We start from the raw sequence: 24,327 nt of genomic DNA, 5'->3' as shown, positions 1-24,327 counted from the left end.
GCAACATGGCAGCAGAGAGTGGTGACTGTGTGGTGGATCTTCGAATGGCATGCATAAGAAAACCTCACAGCATTGTGGGACATAAAGCCTTTCAAAAGGTGGTGGACGAGACCCAGACAGCAGAGGCAAAACCCTCCCCACTATTGAAAGCATCTACTGGGAACTCTGCTGTCGGAGAGCAGCAGCAATCATCAAGGATCCACATCACCCAGTACACGCTCTGCTGTCGCTGCTGCCATCAGGAAAGAGGTGTAGGCGCCACAAGACTCACTCAGCCAGGTTCAGGAACATCTGCTACCCCTCCATCATCAGACTCCTCAACGACAAACTCAATCAGGGACTCATTTAAAGGACTCTTACATTTGCACTTTACTGAATTTTTAAATTCTCTCTGAATGGCACCGCCAGTTTGTTTACATTCATTATCTGTCTATAGTTCTTTACTTGTTTACATGTGTACGTTGTGTCCAGTTTTTGTTTTCTTTGCACCACCAATACGTGGTAATTCTGCCTCGCCCGCAGGAAAAAGAACCTCCGGGTTGTATGTGATATTCTTTATGAACTCTGACAATAAATCTGAAATCTGAACATGTGGTAATAATAAATAAACCTAAGAGGCACAATAAACTTGGGTCTCTAAATGTGATCTGCACCACACAGGATTATGTTACCATTTAATACCTGTTCCACTAAACGTGCAAACTGTAGTCCTAGCTAAAAGGTTCACCAGACCTAATCCCAGTACATAAGCGAGTCAATTAATTTAATCTCTAAGAAGCACCTTGGTGGAGTAGGGTTAATCATGAGAATGGATTGAAACTGTTCAACCTTTAACATCTGAACTCCAGGTCCAATGTCACTCCAACCTGTCATCAAACGATATGGCATAGACAACACTTCTGTTCACGTTTAGAGACCTAAGCTCCAAGTCATGTTGTCACTTTTACACAAGTGTATGAGCTTCCCAGAAAACAAATTTAAATTTAAAGTTCTTTTTTTTTAAATTTAGACATGCAGCATGGTAACGGGCCCTTTCGGCCCACATGCCCGTGCTTTCCAATTACACCCAACCCCAGTACGTTTTGAACGGTGGGTGGAAACCAGAGGCCCTGGGGAAGAATGTACAAACTCCTTAGAGACAGCATGGGATTCAAACTCAGGCCCCGATCACCTGCGGCAGAGAAAGATTCACCATTAGCATTGTCTGGCGTCCCTTTCAGTTAGAGAAAGAGAGTATCACCAGAGACACTTCAGCCTCTGCAGACACAGAAGAGTCGAGTTCAGTTCAAACCATCAACAACCTGAACCCAGATCCAAACCTCCAACACAATGAAGATACCTTCAGCGACTGACGGCCAGCGGGAGCCCTTCTTGCCTCAGCACCCTCCCAAATCCTTGTTCTGATCCCTGATTCTTAGGAGCCAGTCTTCAGCAGCCCGCAAATCACCAACAGCTGGACGCCTGTCAGTGTCCTTCAGCCGCAGAGCCCCTTACTGGTCTGTCACTGTGCTCACCATCCTTCAGCTCGTCTTCTCTGCTTCTCCATCTCAACAGGGGTTGTTACTGGTGGCCGGCACCTGTCTGCTGCTCCCCTAGGGTCTGCTGAACACTTGGGCCCAGACCCCGCTGTGACAAACTTTTAAATAAAAACACCGTCGGCTCCTTTAACAGGCTGTTTAAATACTGTAAGGGCCCGTCGGCAGTTGGACTGGACAGAAGGATTCGACCAGCTTGCCCTGGGTCAGTACTGGCAGCACTACCAATAGAAACCTTCAACTCTGAAGAATTGGTGAACCTTTTGAAGTCACTTCATTAAACAGTGAGTTGGATGTGGCCCTTCTAGCTAAAGGAACTGAGGATATGGAGAACCTCAGCACATTAAAGGCTCTTCAGCCCTTCTAGTCTGTGCTGAACTATTATTCTGCCGAGTGCCACTGACCTACACCCATATCCCTCCAATTCATGTACCAGTCCAAATTTTTCTTAAATGTGAAAATTGAGCCTGTGTTCGCCACTTAAGCTAGTTCCACACTCCAATTTTGTATTCCCCTATCAAATCTCCCTCATTCTAGAGAATAAAGTCTTAACCTATTTAACTTTTCTTAATAACTCAGTTCCTGAAGTCCCCTAGTAAACATCCGAGTAAATCTCTGGACTCTCTTATTTTACATTTAGACAATATCAGACACTACGAGTCCATCCTCATGGGCTCTCATGGCCAGCTACAAGTGGATTGAATGTTGGAGCAGGCTTGAAGGGCTGAATGGCCTTCTCCTGTTCCTGGTTTCTTTGCCTGCACAAGAAGAACATTGTTGTGGCTTTGGATTCACACATAGATTGAAAAGCATTCACGAACCAGATGGAAAGTTGTAAGAAGCTCTCCCTCAGCCTAGGAGCAGCCATGAAAATGCTGATGTTCGAAAGGTTTTGGTGATTCCTGCCACTGAAGGATAGGTGCAGTTTGGGACTGAGGGAAGCATGGTCAGGTTTACTCGTACCTCCTGAGTTGATTTACTCCCATCTGCCCCATTTCTTTCAGGTGTTCCTTCCTCTTGTTCTCCACAATTTTCAGTCCTTCCACCCTCTTTCGCAGCGTCAAATTATCTTGCAACCATCGCTCTTCAAGCTGAGGGAGAAAGCAAAGGAAATGATAATCCTGTATAACTTGGATGACATCGATTCACCCATTTCCCAAAAGACTCAAAAGAAATATTCCATGTGTTGGAATTCTGAAATATTAGCAGGAAGTTGGCACTATCCAATAAGATACCCACCCAGAGAGGAGAGGGAGGGAGAGAAAGCATAGCTCCGATCATGCCCAAATGAAATTATTGCCTTGAAACATTAAATCTGTTTCTTGCTCATAGGTAAAAGCAGCAGGGAGAAGAAAGAGCGAGAGTTTTAACAGCCCATTGTAGCAGTTAGATTTTATTCCAATCTTAGCAGTGAATAAAAAGGTGGTCTCTTGTGGAGCGGCCATTTTGAGATGTCAAGCCACCTTTATTTATTGTTCATACCATGCTTGCACGGTAGGATGAGAGCGCGTTTCTCCAGGACCATGGAGCAATATTTACATAGATACAAGTTAGGAAAGCAGTTAACAGAATAAAATATTACTACATATACACTGAAAGTCCATGGCGCACTATCCACATCTGTACTAGGCGTTCAGGAGCCTGATGGCTTGGGAGAAAAAGTGGTTTCCTACTCTGGATGTAAAGGACTTGAGCTAGATGGCAGAAGGGAGAGCAGTTTACATGCGGGATGTGAGGATCTTTCACAATGTTTATTGCTTTCCACCTGCAACGAGTGCAGTAGATGTCCTCCATGCTAGGAAGAGGTTCCCCAATGGTCATTTTCGCTGACTTCACTATCCTCTGCAGGGTCTTGCGGTCCGAGGTGGAACAGCTTCCAAATCAGACGATGACGCAGTTGTACAGGATGCTCTTGATACATCCTCTGTAGAATGTAGTGAGGACGGAGGGTGGGAGATGAACTTTACTTCATTCTTCACTGGAAGGCACTATTTTTATTCTTTCTTAAGTTTGCTTGTTAATATTAGTGACCTATCCTGGACACACATCTCCTCACTTGTCAGGAAGGCACAACAGCATCTGCATATCCTAAGCTTCTACAGGAGCTCTATCGAGAGCTGGTGTTAACAGGAGAGATTCTCCGCCAGGTGCACTCCGAGGAACTTGATGACCTCAATGGTAGAGCCATCAATGACCGTGATCTCCCTGGGCCCTCCTGAAGTCGACATTGTTCAGATACAGGTTGTTTGCTCTGCACCAGTTCGTTAGTATCTACATTTCATCTATGTAGGCTATCTCCTCATTCTTACTGATAAAGCCCTCCACAGTCGTGTGAATTTGATGATGTGGTTCAAGCTGTGTTTGGCTGCACTGTCATGGGTCAGCAGAATGAACAGCAGTGAACTCAGCATGCAGCCCTGGAGGGACCTCGAGCTCAGATCCATTGTCATGGTCTTGGAGGTGCTGTTTCTAATCCGGACTGCCTGAGCTCTCCCCGTCAGGAAATCAAGAGTGCAATTGCAGAGGGAGGTGTTTAGTTCCAGTAGGCCCAACTTCCTTATCAGGTACTGTGGTGCGGTTGTGATGAATGCCGAACTGAAGTCAATAAAAAGCATTTGAACATGAGTCTTTATTTTTCAGGAGCGGTTGGATCTATATGCGAACTGTAGGTGGGGGGGGGGGGGGCAGTGAGGGGGGCAACAGGTGCCCCACGACGAACCTCTCAAAGCTCTTTATGATGATGGATGTGAGTGTGACAGGGATGTGCAGCTAGTTGGTCAGCATGCAGGCTTTGGTGAACACTGGTCTTTGGTGAGGAGGGTGATCAGCAGGGAGGCAAAGCACTATTTTTATTCTTTCTCGAGTTTGCTAGTTATTATTAGTGACCTATCCTGGACACATATCTCCTCACTTGTCAGGAAGGCATAACAGCGTCTGCACATCCTAAGCTTCTATTGGAGCTCTATCGAGAGCATCCTGTCCGGCTGCATCACAAGTGTGGTGTGGTTTCAATAGAGCAATGAATCGGAGATCAATCCACAGAATCATAAAAGTGGCAGAGAGGATTAGTGGAATTCTCTCCCACCCCCCCACCCCACATTGACGGGATCTACCGGGATCGTTGTCTGAAGAGGACTCGCAAATTTATTGAAGAACCCTTCCACCCCGAGCATCTTCCAGCAACTCCTGTCGGGAAAGAATTACAGCAGTATCGGAGCCAGAACCACTAGGCTGAGAAACAGCTTCTTCCCACAGGCAGTGAGAATGCTGAACGACTGCTCGTACAATCCCTCCAAGATCTACTATTATTTAAAAATATTTATTTTTATACATGTGTGCTATAACAATATATATGTGTTTTCATATTGAGGACTAAAGAACGCCATTTCATCCAGTTGTACTTTATAAATGTCTAATAATAATAAACTCGAACTTAATAAATAAGGCAGTAATGGCAGTCGGAGGAATGGTGCGCTTCTCGTGTGAGATGTGGGAACCAGGGAACAGTCCAGCATCCCTGAAGACCAAGTCTACAAAAAGCACGTCTACCTGGAGACTCCCTCTGACCACAAACACATCTCCCCGAGGAGCACAGGGAGCACCATGGATTGGAGTTTCAGCGAGGTGGTCACACCGAAGGTTCAGCTGTGCAGAGGGGCTACTGTGCTGAAGGGCGGGCAGAGGGGTGAAGAGGCGGATGGCGAGGAAGGTTGTTAAAGAAAACAGCAGGATGTGGATCAGTTGGAGATATGGGCATCGAGAGTTGAAACCGGACTAAAAGGTTATCTCTGGAACTTCAGAGGTCAAAGAGAGACCTTTCACAGTGGAATTAATAAATAATGAGGGACACAAGTTTAAGGTGAGAGCAGGAAATTTCAAAATGGTGGCACTGCTGTAATGGCAGAGGTGCTGTGGACTTGTGGAGAGCAGGGAGAGGAGGCACAGTGCTCCCATGGGGTCCCACCACTTGGTCTGACTGCCATCAGCTCTGCAGGCTTTAAGTGGGCTGTAAAGGAGCCGATGGTGGCTTTATTTAAAATCCGTGGTCGCAGGGCCTGCACCCAAGATGGCGGGACCTAAGATCGGCAGCAGCCAAGAGGGGTTGCAGACTCCCGGGAAGCGAAGGACTGGTGCAGCGCACCCAAAAACAGGGAGACCACTCCCCGTCTGAGAAGGAGAAGCAGGGGAGACGACTCACGGGACGGGGACCACGGCGGAGGACCAGTGAGGGGCTCTGCAGCTGAGGTGTAGTGCTGGTGACTCGAGGAGAGGAACCTATGCAGGCTGAGGGCTGCTAGAGACTGTGATCAAGGGACTCACACCAGATTGCTGGTGACTGGATGGAGACTGGCTGAAGGGGTGCCAGGGATCACAACCGGGATGTGAGAGGGTGCCGAAGGGTTCCTAACCGTGTCAGAGGTCCAGATCTGGAGCTCGGGTGGCCGATAGTTTGGACTAGATTCTATGTAGCTCCGGGAGAGCTGGAGGCCAATCCGCGGTCACACTGGTGGGGGTGGGGGGAGAGACTATCTTTTGCTTCTCTTCCTCTGACTGGAAGAAGCGCTTCAGTCAATTTCTGCCGATGGCGAACCTGACTGCCTTACAGCAGACAAAAGGCAATTTTGTGCGAGACGATACTGCTTTTATTACATGACAATAGGCTGAATCTTGTATAGTTTAAATGAAATGTGTGAGGCAAGGTTTTATTTTGAACAGAGCAGCAGTCACTTGGAAATCGCTGTGGTGGAGGAAAGGAGGACAAAGACAACGGTAATAAATAAGAAGCATTTAGACCGGTGCATGAACATGTTGCAAATGGAGGGAAATGGATCAAACGGAGATAAGATTAGTTTAATTTAGTGACATGTTGGTACAGACATGGTGGGTTGAAGGGCCTGTGCTGTTCTTTGTACTAGATGTGGGCCCAACCTGCTCAATAGATCCCCTATATCCTATTTTCAAGATTAAATATTTAATTTATTATCATAGTAATAAAACACTGTCATATTACATGAAATATTTTTTTGCCTGCTGTAAGGCAGACAGATTCGCCAGCGGCAGGAATTTCCTAAGCGCCTCTTACAGTCAGAGAGAGAGAGAGAGAGAGAGAGAGAGAAGCAAAAGAGAGTTCCTTCCCCCCCACCCCCCCCACCCCACCAGAGCCACTGAGTGCCCGTAGATTTGCCTCCAGCGCTTCCGCAGCCCCCACAGCCATATAGAGTCAGTCCAAACCATTGGAAACCCGAGGTCCAGATCGGAACCTCTGACATAGTCAGGTTGATGTGATGTTGAGTGAAGAGGCAGGGAAGTCGTTTGCTATCGTTCATGTGAACTATACTGACAGGTGTGGGAATTCAGCTGGTCAGGAACACAGAAGGCCCCAGAAGGTAACAAACAGAGCCAGAGCCATCACAAGCTCTGACCTCCCATCTACTGAATGCATCTATGTGAGGAGCTGCCACGAGAAGACAACCAACATCATACTGACCCTCCCCATCACCCTGGTCACAACCTCTTTTCACTGGAACCTTTGGGCAGAAGGTACAGAAGCCTGAAGACCCAGTAACCTCTCTTTTTACCTCATCAAACTCTTTACAAGAGAACTGTCTACACTATGGTTAAATCACCTTTTTTTTTTGCACTTGGATAACTGCAAATATTTATTATCTATCTTTTTAAAAATTTATTGTCTTGTTATTTTTTTTAAACAAAGTAGCCGTTGAGCAAGAAACAAATTAGATGCATGTGTACGTCGCACAATAGCGTGGATCTCCCAGTGGGCACCCATTTCAATTCCCCATCCCATTCCTTTGCTGACGTGTCTGTCCATAGTCTCATGCACTGCCAGACTGAGACCACCTGCAATTTGGAGGAACGACACCTCATCTTCCAACTGGATGGCATTAACGTCAACACCTCTGGCTTTGGTTAATCCCACCCCACTTCTTCTCCCCGTTGCTTTCCCCCAACTGTCTCTTTCCCTTTTCCCCCTCTGTCTCCTTTCACACAGACAAAATCAATTCTCACCTCTCCCCTCATCATATCCATTCATAACCTTTTGTCAGTCTGGACTCCTCCCTCAGTCAGCACTGTCTCTATACAGTACTGAGATTTCCGTTTTTTTTGCCCATTCCTTGAAGAAGGGCTCAAGGCCTGAAACGTCAGCAATATATCTTTATCACCTATGGATGCTGAAAGACCGGCTGAGTTCCTCCAGCATTTTGGTGTGTTTTTACATCGTACAAGTTGCCTTTTATTGTCATGTAATAATACATTAACAATGTAACATATATGATGTACTTTTGTCTGTTGCAAGGCAAAGTCACTATGAGCTAGGTTCCCCCAACAATAGGAGAAATATATGACAATAAACTCATTATCATTATTAACTCTAGTAACAAACTGACAATACTGAACAAGACAGAGCCAAGCTCACCTGCATGTTAATGAAAATAACCTTCAGCATACATCACCTTTCTCATGCCAAAAGGACATTTAAATATTACCTGAAGAACACAAGAACTAGGAGCACATTATCCTTTTCTGTCACAGTCACAGAGCATGAAAACAGGACATTTGGCCCACCAGATTTTTACTAAGCACTAATCCTACCCACATTCATTTTAATGTCCTCACATTCTCTCTCCTCCCCACCCAAAGTCTAGCAGCTGTCTACTCTACCCATTCTCAACAGGACCCAACAAAGGGGCCATGGACTGAAATCATGAAAGTTTTTTGATTTTTTTTTCTGTAGCCAGTAAAGATAAGTCCAGAAAAAATGAACTAAACGACTTCTTCACAGGGAATGGGACCCATAAACCTCGAGCAGAGGCCTAAGGGGGCCGTAGCCAAAACAAAAAGGTTGAGAATGGCTGGTCCTCTCACTCCAGGCAAGTTGAAGGGGCCACAGCGACGCAGCCACAGGCAGAATGCTGCAAACTCTACGGACATCACCGGAGGGCTGGATTGAACACATCTTGGCCAGTTTTCCCATTGTGTCACCCCATGCATTGTCAAACAACCAGACTGTGGCTGATCTAAGCTTGGTCACCCCATTTCCTGCCCATTTCCCATAGCCACCGACTATCCCCCCCCCGTCAAAAAAAAACAAACTGCCTATTCATTCCCTAATTAGGCACAGTTAGTGCAACGCTATTACAGTGTCAGCAAACTGGGTTTGAATCAGTCTGTTAAGGAGATGGCACGTTATCCCCATGTCTGTTAGTTGCCTCTGGGTGCTCCAATTTCCTCCCACGCTTCAAAATATATGGGGTTGTAGGTTAATTGGGGAACATTGTTCATGAGCTAGAAGGGCCTGTTACTGTGCTGTATGTCTAATTTAATTTAATGGTTTATCCTCAACAACTTTTAGAGGATGCTAGATTTGCAACAGAGAAGAAATTCTTCTTCATCTTAAATGGGGGCTCTTTATTCTGAAACAATGCCCCTTTTTTCCCCACCCACAATGCTATGAGGTGTAGCCTTTCCAACAGCTATCCATAATTTGTAAAACAGTAACATGGAAAATACATTAACTCAGTTCAACACAATCAATGGTTTCACCTTTACTCTCACAACTGGCATCAAACAGCAGAACACTGCAATAGGGTAGCACGGTTGACATAACTCTATTACAGCACCTGTTTTGAATCTGGCACGGTCTGTAGGAGTTTGTACATTCTCCCCATCTGGTGATACAACCACCAGCCTACTGCAGCGGGTGATCTCTGTACCTGCAGAAACACCACCTCAGGGGCTGGCCAGCTGTTAATCAGCCAACCTGAATAGACCACTTAAGGGGCTGACTCCACCTGGCCGGCTGTCAATCAGCCAAACTGAATATAAACCAGAGCCGGCCCCTCCTGAGCCAGTCACACAGGGAGCCACCAAGACATGAACTAGTGTTCAGACTTTTAAAGGCTGTTGTACAGTCTTTTGAGTTTGTGCTTGCTTGTTGCTACCACAGCACATGACACCCTGTGTTTGCGTGGGTTTCCTTGCACATTCCAAAGACATACAGGGTTAGTAGGTCCAGGGGTCCCAAGGGTGTATTTGTGTGGCACTGGGTCATGGGCTGGAAGGCCCTGTGACCATGCTGCATTTCTAATTAAAGACTTAATCCATTAAGTCTTGGGGGACCAAAGGCAGCATGCTTCACTTTTCAGTAATACTGGACAACAAAGATTTTTCTTCCTGAACAGTTTTGGGTGTATTTTATAAATTTTGGCTGCTGATCACGAAAATCACTTTAAAAATTTCCTATTGTGTACTGATTTTTAAAAATATATACAGCGTAATTTTTGTGATTTTCTGTCATATTTCAAGTCTACTAGTAAGTGTAATGCCCACAAAGCAAGCTGCTTTGGTCAGTTCAAGCATGCAAGGGCATGCACTCAGTGGGGATGCTAGGTAAATGTGGTCTTAGCCCAGGGCATGCATGGCAGGGATTTAAAGACGTTGTTGAGAATTTTCTTGGTGGCTATAAGAGCACTAAACCTTATCCAGTTGATTGACAACATGCTTCAAGCCTACAAAACCATGAAGTGCAGCATGCCATTGAAAATTCATTTTCTTCATTCGCACTTGGGCTTCTTCCCTGCTGATCTTGATGCAGCCAGTGATGAACACGGTGAAAGGTTTCACCGGGACGTTGTGACCATGGAAAAGCAGGATCGGGGGAGCTGGAAAACGTCAATACTGGCCAACTATTGTTGGACACTGACATGAGAGGCATCAGATGCTGAGTACAAATCAAAATCAGCTGAACAACATTTTTAGGTCAGTTGAACTTAACTCAATGTGTCAGCGTCATTATGTGATTAAACAGGCTAAATTCTATAAAAGTTAATGTTTCTCGAACTTCCTACATGTTTCAGCAAATCTGAAATTATCTTTGTGTCCATCTTGAAGTTGTCTATCATAATCCCCCATTTTTTTTGAGGAAGCAAATCCTGAAAAAAACTGTTTTTCAGTGTAATTTGCAGTGGTGCTCCAGCAGGACATGTGGACCATTGTGGTTTGACGCGAGAATTACAGTGAGACAAGACAGCAGAGGAAGAGGGCTGCTGAGCTTATATTACAATATTATGCTGGGCTAGTGGGAGAAGTTTTACCTTGAATCTAAAATGCAGATCTTTGCAGGATATAAAAGAAAAATCCTTGCTTGCTTTGAGAATAGAGAAAAAAAAATATTCTCCCTTTAAACAAACACACACACAAAAAAAAACTGCATTTATTTTCAAAGAAACAAGTACTTTCAGAGTTGTGGGTGCTTGGAATACCTTGCCGGGGCTGGTGGTGGAGGCTAAAACATTTGGGCTATTTAAGAGACAGGCACATGGAGAAGGAAGGGTTCAGAACTTTTTTTTTTGGGGGGAGGAATATGCCAGCATAGGTCAGCACAACATCGAGTGCTGAAGGGCCTATGTTCTATGTTCTAAGAAGAGCCCAGCAAATTTTGCCTATTTTGGCCATGATCGATTTGTAGGTAAGCAGAATATCTGGTTTCCACCACAGCATCAATTATTTCATAAACCTAACAAGCCTTTAATCTAAGATTGATAAAGATTTGTGAGGCTACTAAACCAAGTTGAATAATCTGTGTCACAAGGAACAATTTATCAGTGAGATCTATCATCTGCAGCCAGTTTAATTAACCTCTTCAAAAGTTCCATTATTCTACTTACTGAAAATGAAGCTCAGCAAATCTTTGTAATTTCCATTTTTGTCAATTACAAAATGCTTTCTAAACCATGACACAATCTCCTTAAAAACGCAACTAACCCAGAATAAATTCTTTCAAAAATGTTGATAGTTTTTGTTTTCTGTGCAAAAATATCATGGCGTGCCACTTTGCCCCAGGAAGGAAGAGTCACCCTTGGGTAGGTCTCGTTGACTGACCAAGTGACCATAAAGACTAATGTGAAACACGAATGTCCGCAGACACTATGGTTGAAGTAAAAACACAACGCTGGAGAAACTCAGTCGGTCTTTAAGCAAAGATAAAGATTCATAACCAACATTTCGGGGTTCAGCCCTTCATCAAGATATACCTCAATGAAGGGTTCAAGCCCGAAACGATGGTTATGTAGTTTTATTTTTGCAATATAATGTAGATTATTTGACATTCTGAGTTTCTCCAGCATTGTGTTTTAACCATAAAGATTGTCGTCAGCCGTGTTTCACTCAGTTTCAGCCCCTCACCATCGTTCCATGCCCTTTCTTCAGACAACTTACACGCAGGATACCCTTCTGTGTGAAACGGTCAAAGACAGTGTTCAGGTTTCTGAGCCTTGGCTGGGATTAGGATATTGCCTGAAGGTCAAAGTGCTGAATAAGTATCTTTGCTGGCGGACCAACAACCGGCCTTTCTGCATCATTCTCAATCAGTGGATTCTGATGGAACACTTCTGTTTCAATTGTCAATCTGAGGCTGCATGTCTACTTCAAACTGACTTAGTGATGTGTGAGTAGTGCTCACCTCATCATCTTCCTGTGTCATTCTTACCACACAAATCTCAAGTCATTGCAAGCTGGCTTAAATGTCATTCCAAGTTCCCCATTTAGACTGTATTTGACAGCATACAAGACCCACGGGCATATAAGGACCCCCTCCCCCCCTCCCCCATTTCAGCAGAGAATGTTAAGAAATGTTGCTTTGGTGTATTTACGGGTAAGTTGGCGAACGGGGTTCCTCCTGCACCTCTTGTTCCATTGAAGGGGGGCCGCCACGGTCGGCCTTCTCACCGGGGGAAGTGAGTGGCGGCGGCTCCGGAAAGCATGGTCTTGCTCCTAATTTCAACTTCGCATACAAGACCAGAGGAATATTTTTGACCCAATTGTTGTGGGGGAAAATAGTGGATCTTATATGCTGTCAAATATGGTAACTACTTGGCAATAACACTGTAATAAACTGGCACCTTTGGGATTTTAGTAGTGCTGGGGGAGTTCTTCTGGATTATAGGATGTGACTCCAAATAGTATCTATACAGGGTTAGTATGTGAATTGGTCACAGGGCGTAATCAGGAAGTGCGGGCTACTGGGCTAGAATATTCTTTCAGTTTTACCTATTACACCTAGACAGTAAACTTTTCAATGAACCCAATGTGATTCAAGATTATTTTATAGTCATGTAATGAAACAGTACATAGTCTACCGTAAGGCAGACGAAGATTCACTCTGAGCGGAAATTTCTCAGCGCCCCTTACAGCCAGAAGGGAAACAAAAGAGAGTCTCTCCAGAGTCACTGAGTGCCGTGGATTCACTTCCTGCAGCCTCAAATCCAAACCATCGGCAACATGTACACTTCTGGCATGATCAGGAAGCCTTCAGCACCCTCTCACATCTCAGTTCTGATACCTGGTTTCCCTTCAGCCAGTCTCGATCCAGTCTCCTGCAGTCCACAGCCTGGTACCGCAGTCACCAGCATCCCGCATCCCATGCGGATTCCTCGCCACGAGTCAGCACCAGCCCCACCACCTGTGTTTTCAGCCTCAGAGGCCCCCCGCTGGTCCGCTGCCAAGATCACCGACCCGTGGGTCGTCACCTCTGCTTCTCCTTCTCAAACTGGGGGGGGGGGGGGGGGGGGGGTGGGTGGTCTCCCCCTTTTCTGGCACTCTGCATCAGACCGCTGCTCCCCCAGAGTCTGCAACCACTTGTGGCCACTTCTGATCATAGGCAGTCATGGGATTTTTAAACTAAACCGCCTGCCCCTTTAACGGGCCATTTAAAGCATGTTCAGAGCTGATGGCGATTGGATTGAGCGGTTGGACCCTGCAGTGGAGCGCTGAGACTTTGCTCTTTGGTCTCCGTGGCTACACAACAGCTCCGGCAGCACTGCCATTTTGTTTTTTTTTTAAAAAGGTTGGGGTAAACATACCAGCATCCAGCTTGGAGGTTCTGGCCGGACACCCCATCGACACACTGGACCCTGCGCTCACATTCCGAACATTTGAGTGGAAAAAGATGACTGAATTTCTGAACAAAGGGGTGCTGGCTATTGGAATTCTACAGTGGAAGGAATGAAAACCTGAACTAACCCATTGCATCAGCAATACTTTCAAATGGCACCTCACCACTCAAGACCAAGGGAAGGCCAAGTTTATCAACCAAATAGCCCGTAAATTTGGCTGGAGTATCTCATTGGCTTTGCAATCTCGCTTCTGAAATGGAAAACTGGTCTCAGAATGGAGCAACCACGAACAACTGGATTGTTATAAAAACCCCGGCTAATTCATGTCCTTCAGGGAAAAGAATTTGCCATCCTTATGCAGTCTGTTTGCACGACTCCAGTCCTCTCTGTGTGATCAACTCTGAACTCCAGGGCTAATTAAGAAAGGACAATACATGCTCTCCAAGACGTTCACATTCCATGAAAATAATGAACAGATTAGAAAGATATTTCTTCTTCTGAGATTTAAACAAAATCCCTCTCCCAGATAAGTGAGGGACGCAAGTTAATTTGTTTATCCACTGTTGTGTCCTTTGACATCTTTATGATCTTATTTGCAGCACTTATACAGGCTATATTGCCTAGGTAGATTTCCTGCTTCCCACTCCCGTCAGGGTTACCGATCCCCTCCCTAATCACTTCTACCCTTCCACTTGCATCTACTCCATGACCTCTTCTGATTCAATTTCAGATTTATTGTTAGCGTACACGACATCACATACAACCCGGAGATTCTTTTTCCTGAGGGCGAGACAGAATTACAATTTATTGGCAGTGCAAAATGCAAAACAGGTTCAACGTACACATGTGAATAAATAAAGAAATGTAAACAAACTAAATGTGCAATACAGATGTAAAAGAGTCTATTTTGAGCCATCCAAAATGGCAATTATTAAGAAAAAGCCCAACGATTTTGTCTTTATTTCTTAGCTTTTAAAAAATGTTGTTAGGAAAACCCCCCCCCCCATGTCTACGTTTATTGAGCAGCTCCCTGCTTCTTCCAGGCAGACTGGATCACCGATTAAACTGATTATTCAAAGCCATTATCTAAAATGAAGCTTACAAAGACACTAATGGCTTTGACAATCAGGCCAAAACAGTCAAGGTAGCAGTCTCCATTCACAAAATAGCTTCCTGCACTAATACAACTGTTTAAGCCTTACAATCATCATCCACGATTTGACTTGTCAATGGCCGTAGAGCGCACACATCAACTCTAAATGTGCCAGCATAGTTTCGTTCTAATTCTACCCCAGCCTAGATTCTTCCCTTCCCTTTGTGAATGTTGATGGCTTAATATTATTGCAAGACTGATCATTTACATGTGCTAAATAAAGACCAAATCTCGGGTAGACAGAACGTGGACATTACAGTTTCTTTCCAGACTTTTGCTAATTTCATAAGTAAGAAATGATTTCTCTTTATGACTTGTACATATGATAAATGATTGACATCAACCATCTCATCTTAAGAAAAGGGGAATGCCTGGTGTTAAACCAGGACCTGCAGCAATGAATTCAAAGAGTTGTCTATCAAATTTGTAGGCCAGAAAATGCCTTAGATACTGGACTATTTCTGTGTGTTCTTCGAAAGAGATTAGATGTTGACAAGAGCAACGTGGTCTACCTGACATCAATACCACTCATTCCCGCTCGCGTGACTTAAATAAATGTGTTTTGTATGCTCAATGGTTCTGCGCGTTAGTTTTCTGTTTTTGACAGCGTGGACTATCAAATCGAGATAGGGGAAATAAAAAAAATCAATGAAGTGCAAAAGTAAGAATCCTTAAGCAAGTCTCTGATTGAGTTTGTTGAGGCGTCGGATGGTGGACTTGTGAGCCTGGGCTCCTCCTCTGCCCCTTTCTCCTCCACCTTTTTTTATTCAGGCTCACTTGCATCTTATCGAAAGGGCTCAGGCCTGAAACGTTATCTGCCTTTAGCTATGTATGGCTGCTGCATGACCTACTGAGTTTCTCTGGCACTTTTGTGCATTGCTCTAGACCCAAGCGTCTAGAACAGCCTCCACTCATGGTCGCCATTTCCTGTCCATTTTTCAGCATTAGGAATTTTTAAACTCTCCATCTTTTCACTGTTGATATCAACTATTACACACCGTGTTTCTTATTTTCTTTCACTCCTATGCACAGCAGAACTTGGCTGCTACTTCTACACTTGGCACCATGTGACATTACTTCTATTGCAATATAGAAACTTGGGTTCTTGATTAAGACCTCCCAAGCCGTTCTTTGCAATAGGATGCAGACACCTGTTGGAAAATCAGCCAGTCCTAACTGCCCCAGCTTATTTTGTTTAAGAATTAATGACAACATAGCAAATCAAGAGAGACATTCCTTTTTTTTAAAAAAAAAGGCAAAGTGTGACAATCTGGTATCTTCATGTTACCATTACTACAGTGACTTCATATTGAAGACTTATTTAGTTACTTCAACATTTGCTGTGATGTGACTTGAAGACTATTCCAAATTAAATTGTCCATTTACATAACTGCATGACTTAATCCAACTCCTATTAGGACATTCATCTTATTTATTCTTAAATGCATCCATTTATTAACTATTTCATGTGATAAAGAACTCCATATTCCAACCTCCTTCCTAAATAGAAGGTTTTCCCTGCATTTAATTATTCTGGTATTTTTAAACCAGAGGGAATTTGTTCATCACAGTAATTTCAAGTTGGGAATGAATTTAAACAGATTTTCAGGAATAAAACATCTGTTTTATTACAAAAAGAAACATCTCTCTTTCTCAATAAAGATCTTGCTCTGAGGCAAAAGTATGTCTGATATTACTCATGGCAATGTGCTCAGTAAATGACCTCCAAGTCACACAAACGATTATCATCCAGTTCCGTTATCAGGACCAGGTACTAAAGCAACCAGCTTTGAAACAGAAGATTCATCTAAATGGCAGTTTAAATTAAAAAAAAATATTTTATTGTCCAAAAGGAATGGGCAAGACCCTGGAAAGAAAAAGTCAGGATGCGACGACATGCTAAGCGTAGCAGGTTAGCACAACGTGATCACACAGATTGGAATCAAGTGCCGCCTGTACGGAGTTTAAATCTTTTCCTGGTAATCTGCATGAATTTCCTCCAGGTGCTCTGGTTTTTCTCACCCTCCAAAACCGACAGGGTTGGTAGGTTAATTGAGTATAATTGGGTGGCATGGTCGGAATCTGCTTCTACTGCATATTGTCAAATGTAAACATTTCGGGTGGCACAGTTAGCGTAGCAGATGAGCACAATGTTATTGCAGTGCCAGTGACCCAGGTTCAAATCTGGCGCTGTCTGTAAGGAATTTGTACATTCTCCCCATGTCTGTGTGGGTTTCCTCCGGGTGCTCCAGATTCCTCCCACCCTTTAAAAAGCATACCGGGGTATGTTGATTGGGCAGTGTGGGCTTGTTACCATGCTGTATGTCTAAATTAAAAAGTGTTCGCATTACGTGCAAACATGCGCAATCTAGTCTAAAAATGGCACCTTCACCACGATGTCCATGGCATACTTTATAATTTTGAGTGTTGAGTGTATAAAATTACAAGTTAACTCTTTTCTCAAAAAGAGCATCTTTGTTCTTTACAAGTCCATCCATCATCTTCTAGTTATTTTACACATTACTGCTGGAATTTCCTTCTTTTGCTTTCAGCTTAGAATTCTCAGAAGACTTCCTGTGTATGATCTTTTGATAAACAAAGCCCAAACCAAAGCATTTATTTCCCTAACTTATCTCCAATTTTTGCTTTGTTAGCTCAACTATTTCAATCTCACTGCTCTCAGTGATGTTTCTTCGATTACAATAAAGAAATACGGGTTCTTTTTAAAACATCTAGATTTATTAACTAAGCAAAAGGCACGAAGGACAGAACATACATGTCAGATCTCATGTGGGGCTATCCATCTTGAATCTACCCAAGATGCAACAGCATTCCCCAGATGCTACACACTCCATCTCTGGCTCTTCAGGGGGGTAGCTCTCTATCACTACATGCCCTTTATTTGAGATGTTTAATCAAACATGACACGTTTAAAGTTCAACACAAATATGAACACAAACAGCAAAAAGGGGGGACCCCATAGAGGCATTTCGAATGCTGAAAGGCCTCGACAGAATAGATATGGCAAGGATGTTTCCCATGGTAGGAGATTCTCGGACATGAGGGCAAAACTTCAGGATAAAAGGGCGTCAATTTAAAACAGAGATGTAGAATTCCTTTGGTCAGAGGGTTATGAGTCTTTGGAACTTATTGACACAGGCGGCTGTGGAAGTGAGGTCGTTGGGTGTATTCAAGGCAGAGATTGACAGGTATTTGATTAGTCAGGGCATCAAGGGTTACAGGGCTGAGTGGGAGGTGGTTCAGTTCATGATTAGAATGGCAGAGAAGACTCGATGGGCTGATTGGCCTACTTCTGCTCCTTACATCTTAAATTTATATTTATAAATTTATTAAATTAAAATTTTAAATTTGGACATTCAGCTTGGTAACAGGCTAACCTACAACCTCTGTTATGTCTCAAATGGTGGGAGGAAACCAAAGCCCCGGGAGGAAACCCACGCAGACCTGGGCAGAACATACAAACTCCTTACAGATGGCATAGGTCCGCTAACCGTGTTGACCCTGGTATAACCGTAAAACCAGTGAACTTGATTGATCTTCTAATGGAAGCCAAAAACCCAGGCCATTCTACTCACTGTGCTCCAAGCAAAACCAACCAGGCTGTTTCCACTAACCTACCCTTTCAAATGGTGTTTGGTTCCAGGCATCTTGTGTAAACACTCGGGGCTACCTCATCTTATTTGTGGAACCAACCAGTAAAATCGCAAAATTTGCATCAATTCGTGGAGGTAAAACTCTTTCCTTACTTTCTGTGTATCGATGTCCTTTTGTATTGCTGCTATTTCTTTGTGCATCTTCTCCCGCTTTTTTTCAGATTCATTTAGTTGAGTTGTGGTATCCTGAAGTTCAGATTCTTTTTGCTTGGGCAGAAACAGATACACACAGTCATTACAAGTCACATCACAGAAATGTAGGGCTCCAACATCATCATCCAGGCTGGGAGAACATGTCAGCTGAATCTGGCCTTGAGTAAAAACACAATACTGGAGAAACTCAGCTGGTCAGACAGTATACTTTAGAACCATATAACAATTACAGCACAGAAACAGGCCAGCTCAGCCCTTCTAGTCTGCACCAAACTAAGTACTCTCCTCTAGTCCCACCTACCTGCACCCTGCCCATAACCTTGCATTCCCCTCCCATCCACATACCTTTCCAATTTTTCCTTACATGACAAAATGGACCGTGCCACCACTACTTCGCCCAGAAGCTCATTCCACACAGCCACTACTCTCTGAATGAAGAAGTTCCCCCTCATGTTACTTCTAAACTTTTGCCCCTTAACTCTTAACCTCTTGTTTCAATCTTTCCTACTCTCAAAGGAAAAAGCCTATCCACATCAACTCTATCTGATAATCTTAAATACCTCTATCAAATCCCCTCTCAACCTTCTATGCTACAAAGAATAAAAACCTAATTTGCTCAATCTTTCTTTGTATTCCAGATGCTGAAACCCAGGTAATATTTTTGTAAATTTTCTCTGCCCTCTCTCTACCTTGTTGATATCCTTCCTATAATTCAGTGACCAGAACTGCACACAGTACTCTAAATATGGCCTCACCAATGCTTTGTACAGTCTCAACATCACTTCCCAACTCCTGTTGTGTAGCACAGATAAAATTACATAACCAATGTTTCGGGTATGAACCCTTCATCAATGTAGGGAGGCGCATGAATAAAATGGTGAAAGGGAGGGGACAGGGGAAGAAGCACACGCAAGAGGTGGAGAAGGTGGGGGTGGGGGCACACCAGCAAGCAGAGGGAGGGGGAGAGCTCTGTGAATCAAGAGGGAAGGGGGTGAAGAGATGGAAGAAAGGAACAGGATATTGAGAGAGAATGGGGAGTGGTCTTGTAATGTATCTTTATCTTTGCTATATAAAGTACGCTGTTTGACCTGCTGAGTTTCTCCAGCATTGTTTTTACTTTAACCACGGGGTCTGCAGACTTTTGAGTTTTACTTGAAGCTAGCCTTGCCCCACTTTCCAGCCCTTGATGAAGTTTATCTCACTTTGCGCAAAGCTGGGCACATCAGGGGTTTATCCAGAAAAACATTTACACATGCTGAGAGCTCCTGTACTCTTGCTGGCTCCCAGAGCTCTTTGGTGGAAGAAAACTTTCTCAATGTTTCGATAATCATTTCACCACAAATTTTAATCAACGTCTCCTAGTTCTCCATGAACATCAAAAGTTTATTGATCACTGGTGAGAGTTGCATTTACCTCTTTATGCTCATCTTTTCTTTCCTTGATGTATCTTTCAATTTCTTTTGCATAATTAACAATATTCTTCATTTTATCTTTGACGTCATTTATCTGAAAACAAAGAGTCACAGATGAAAAACACATATTTATCAATTTAATTTATTTTAATTTGGACATACAGCACGGTAACAGGCCCTTTAGGCCCAAGAGCCCGTGCCACCAAATTATATGCAACTGACCACCAACCTCCGTACATTTTGAAGGGCAAGAGGAAACCCCACAGACATGGGGAGAATGTACAAATTCCTTACAGACATTTAGGAGAATAGGGGTGGTTGGGGGTAATCACGTTGAAAGGCAACGACAAAGTAGATGTAGAATGGTTGTTTCCCCATGGTGAGAGTCTAGAATAACTACAGGATTGATGCGGAGGAATTTCTTCAGCCAGAGGGTGCTGAATCTGTGGAAGGTTGTGCAGGCCAGGCCACTGGGTGTATTGAAGGTAGAGATTGATGGGCTCTTGATTAGACAGGGCATCGAAAGATATGGAGAGAAGGCCAGGCAGCGTGGATGAGTGGAAAAATGGATCAACTCATGATTGAATGGTGGAGTAGACTCAATGGGCTGGAAGCCTATTTCTACTCCTTTATCTTTGGGTCTTTCCCATTCAACCTTTTCAATATTTCTTAAAAGTCGTCCTGTAATCGTCCTTTGGTTCCTCCAGAACTGATAAACTCAGTGATTAAAACAAAATCTGCTGCCAAACTGAAGCAGGGGTGTTAGCATCATTTAATAAAATTGTGCCATGTTACTATCAAGATTCCAGAGACGAGAATTAATGATAGAATTAAAATTGGACAAGATTTGCTCAATCATCTCAGAAGAAATGGTAATTGAGAACATCAAATAGTATATATTTAACCAACAAGTAATCAACTGCCACAGGATAAGATGGAGTACGAATGAGTTAGAAGAAATGGCCTGATGCAGCCCTGTGGATATGACAGAGAGACAGACATTTGAGACAATAACTGGGGACTAAAAATTCAAACCTTAGTGATTGGAAGTCGAGTAAATCTATTTGCCCCCTAACCTTGTCCTGCTTCTCCTTGTAGATGGTACTTTTCCTCTCCATCAGCTCCTCTTTCTCCTGCTGCAATTTACCTAGAGAGGCAGTTATTGGAGATATCTGTTGCTGAGATTCCTGCAAAAGATCAAATGTATTCAAAGGTCTTTTTTATTCACTCGGTAAACAATGGTTAAAAATTGCACCGGAGATATGTCACATCAATTGACTAAATTCGCAAAGCTCCCTGTTCCTTTAAGCATCACCATGAGTAACAAAATCCCCATTATCCAGTATTTAAGCAACCAGCAGCAAAAAAAATAAATGGGCAAAAAGATACAGAAGTTTAAAATTCGTGCGCCTCGCCTTTCATTCGCCAATCACACAACACACAATCTCAAGCAACCAGAAAATACTCTTATCCAGCATCTACTGATCAACATAGGAGCCAGAAACCGGGGGGTGGGGGGGTTTACTGTCGATTCTCAGTTGAAGTACTGGTCGTCATGAAGCCCTAAATTTACACCCTAAAAGGTGCTGAGGATAATATCTACAAGTATCAGGTATTTTGTCCCACTGGTCATAACTGTATGGAAGACCTAAGGGTAAGAGGCAATGAAGCATTTGGTTTATGGGGAAAGTGCGTCACAAGGGAGGCTCACTCCACACCTGCGCAGGTAACTTTGCACAGTCAGCGGCCGTTCTCACAAAGCGGGTTAATCTGATTCCCCTCTCTCTGGAGCCAACTGCCTGCTGCTTATGAAGCATCATGCTGGCAGTACAATGACAAGCCAATCACTTTCTCTTGAAAGCACTGTTCATTCCCCATCAGCTTGTTAAACAGAGCTGAATTGTCAGCAATCTCGTGTTCATGATTTTGGGATACCAAGGTAAATCTCACTTTCGTACCACCTTTATCAAAAGTTTCAAGACTGCAGGATGCTTTGGTCCTGAGAGCTTTAGGATCTTTTTTTTTTGGGGGGGGGGGGAGCGTCTTGTTTGCCACTTGGCAGAAGTAAAGTGTGCACATTCCCTCTTGGGTTGGCAATTTACTGGGGCTATCCCCCCTCAGCTTAAAATGTGCTGGAGGCGCCTTTGCCCCTCATCGCTCCTGGGTCCCAGGAGGGCTACACGGGTGCTGCAGCTTGAAAGCACCTATTAGCAATCCTGGTCAGTACGAGTGGAACCACAGGCTTGGACTCTTGGTGTGTGCGCTTGGTTGGGGAGCCAATGGTGCGATGCTACCATCTGCTGGATTATGACTGAATGCCTACAAGTTGGAATCCAGCCAAAGAGGGCAGCACGGTTAGTGCAACACTGTTATGGCACCAGCAACCGGGGTTCAAATACCACGCTGCCTGTAAGTTGTTTGTATGTTCTCCCCGTGTCTGCGTGGGGGCTCCTGTTTCCTCTAGGTCCATTGGGTGCAAGTGGGCAGCAAGGGCTCAATTTAGAATTGACAATGATTGTTAGTTCTGATTTTTGTGAAAAGAAAAAGATGTATTTCGTCGTGCATTTAAAACTTAGAGCAGTCTAACAAGATGAGGTCTGAAAACTTGCACAGTAAGTTGAAGGATGGGGTCAAAAAACTGAGACTAGAAATGACTTTGCAATGCAAACAGCAGAATAACTAAAAGAAAGCCAGAACCATTAACAGTACTAACAATACTGTATTTACTTGTATTTCTCTGTGTAAGGCCTTTATCTCAGTGGAAAATTCCACACTTTGCTCTTCCAGATGCTGGCGACGCTGCAGATTGCCGGCAATTTGCAGTTTCTCAGCTCCGATCGCATTGACATTGGTCTTCAGTAATTGGATCTCTTCCTGCTGATCTTGAATCATTTTCCTCTTTAGTTCCATTTTACTGGAAGCTGTAACGGTAACGAGCGACCACAGTAAATGTGGTCATTTCACATTAAACAGGCTTTAAATAACCTGTCAAAGGAGTCAACGGTGGTTTATTTTAAAATGCTGCAACCAGAGAGGCTGGGTCCCGAGATGGCGGCACCTATGTTCAGCAGCGGCCACATGTGGTTGCAGACTCCGGGGAAGCAGAGGACTGGTGCAGGACACCAGGAAACAGGGAGACCACCCCTAATTTGGGAAGGAGAAGCAGAGATGGCTCACGGGACGGAGACCGCTGCAGCAGGCTAGCGAGGGCTCCAAGACTGAAGAACACACAGGTTGTGGGCTGCTAGTGACTGGCTAAAGGGATATCAGGTATCAGAACCAAAATGCGAGAGGGTGCTGAAGGCTTCCTGATTGCACTGGGGGGGGGGGGCTTGGATCTTGAGCTCGTTTTGCCGATGGTTTGGACTAGTGGCTGTGAGACTGCGGAGGCTGCTGGAGGCGAATCCATGGACTAAAGGCGACTCTGGGGGCGGTTGGGGAAACAGCACTCTCTATGCTTCTCTTTCTCTGACTGCAGGCAATTTCAGATGGTGAACCTTTGTCTGTCCTATTAAAGAAAATTTTGTGCAATATCACATTTTCTTTTTTATTACATAACAATAAAAGAATCTTGAAAAAGATTTGAGCATGCATGAGTCCTTAATTAATTAATATTCAGGTATACTTTATGACTGTGGAATGAACCTGCCTTTTTATTTGAAGATTCATCTTTTAGATGGGGGGGGGGGGCAGGAGGGCAGCTTCAGACTTTTCAGTTGAGCAGTTCTGGTGTACCTAATATGGCAGTTTTATGTATCAAAACATCCTAAGGTTCTTTACAGAATAAAAGCAAACAAGCAAGGATGCTGCCCACATAAAGGACCTATTTATAAAATAAGCAAAGATTTCATCCGAGAGGCAACTGCAATGGAGCAAGTTTGAGGATTGCAGAGGTTAAAAGCTTGTGTTTATGATTTATGGTTGTTTTATGACTTTCTTTTAAGGATTAATTGATTTTGTAGCGTTCCCATAGTTACAATGACATCATATGTTGTAATATCTGAGCAGACCAGGAGTTCTCTTTTTATTCTTGGAATGACCACGGAAGAGACGTGAGCTCTCAAGAAACTTTTCTTTGAATTTATCTTTATTATTATTAATCACTTATTATCATTTTAATTCATTTATATTGGTTTGAAGTTGAGTATCATTATCATTTACAATAGGCTTTGTTTTATTCATTGTTACAAAGAGCAAAGTTACAAAAATGTATATTTGCCTTTATCAATGGAAAATTAAAGCTATTTACAACTGCAATTACAAAGTTTGATTTATTTGGAATAATAAGATACAATTTGGAATATTGAGGCTGACCGCTCTTGGAAGGTGATGTGTTTTGAGATTGAGAAATATTAGAAGCTGGGAGGTGTCACCTACAAGGATGGAACAGAATTAATAGGCAAAGAGTTTAAAGGCTTGAGGATTTCAATCAACATGAAACAAACAGAAGTTAAAGATGTACTGGTACTAAGATAATAAATAGGAGAA

General features: G+C 43.6%; 1 protein-coding gene across 5 annotated transcripts in view; it reads right to left on the bottom strand.

Moving 5' to 3' along the window:
* rad50 (RAD50 homolog, double strand break repair protein) overlaps positions 1-24,327 on the bottom strand; it is a 126,174-nt gene that overhangs the window by 24,476 nt on the left and 77,371 nt on the right. For all 5 annotated transcript variants that reach the window (XR_011344699.1, XR_011344698.1, XM_069898122.1 and 2 more), the window contains 5 exons: positions 22,567-22,760; positions 20,916-21,026; positions 19,841-19,933; positions 18,368-18,481; positions 2,499-2,626 (listed from right to left, as the gene is read on the bottom strand). Coding sequence is in view for 3 of the 5 variants with exons in the window: in XM_069898122.1 (XP_069754223.1) it covers positions 2,499-2,626; positions 18,368-18,481; positions 19,841-19,933; positions 20,916-21,026; positions 22,567-22,760 (640 nt within the window). In the remaining 2 variants the exon portion in view is untranslated. The remainder of the gene's footprint in view (positions 1-2,498; positions 2,627-18,367; positions 18,482-19,840; positions 19,934-20,915; positions 21,027-22,566; positions 22,761-24,327) is intronic.

The sequence above is a fragment of the Narcine bancroftii genome, chromosome 9 (assembly GCF_036971445.1).
Source record: "Narcine bancroftii isolate sNarBan1 chromosome 9, sNarBan1.hap1, whole genome shotgun sequence".
NCBI lineage: Eukaryota > Metazoa > Chordata > Chondrichthyes > Torpediniformes > Narcinidae > Narcine > Narcine bancroftii.
This window is presented reverse-complemented; position numbering and strand designations above follow the sequence as displayed.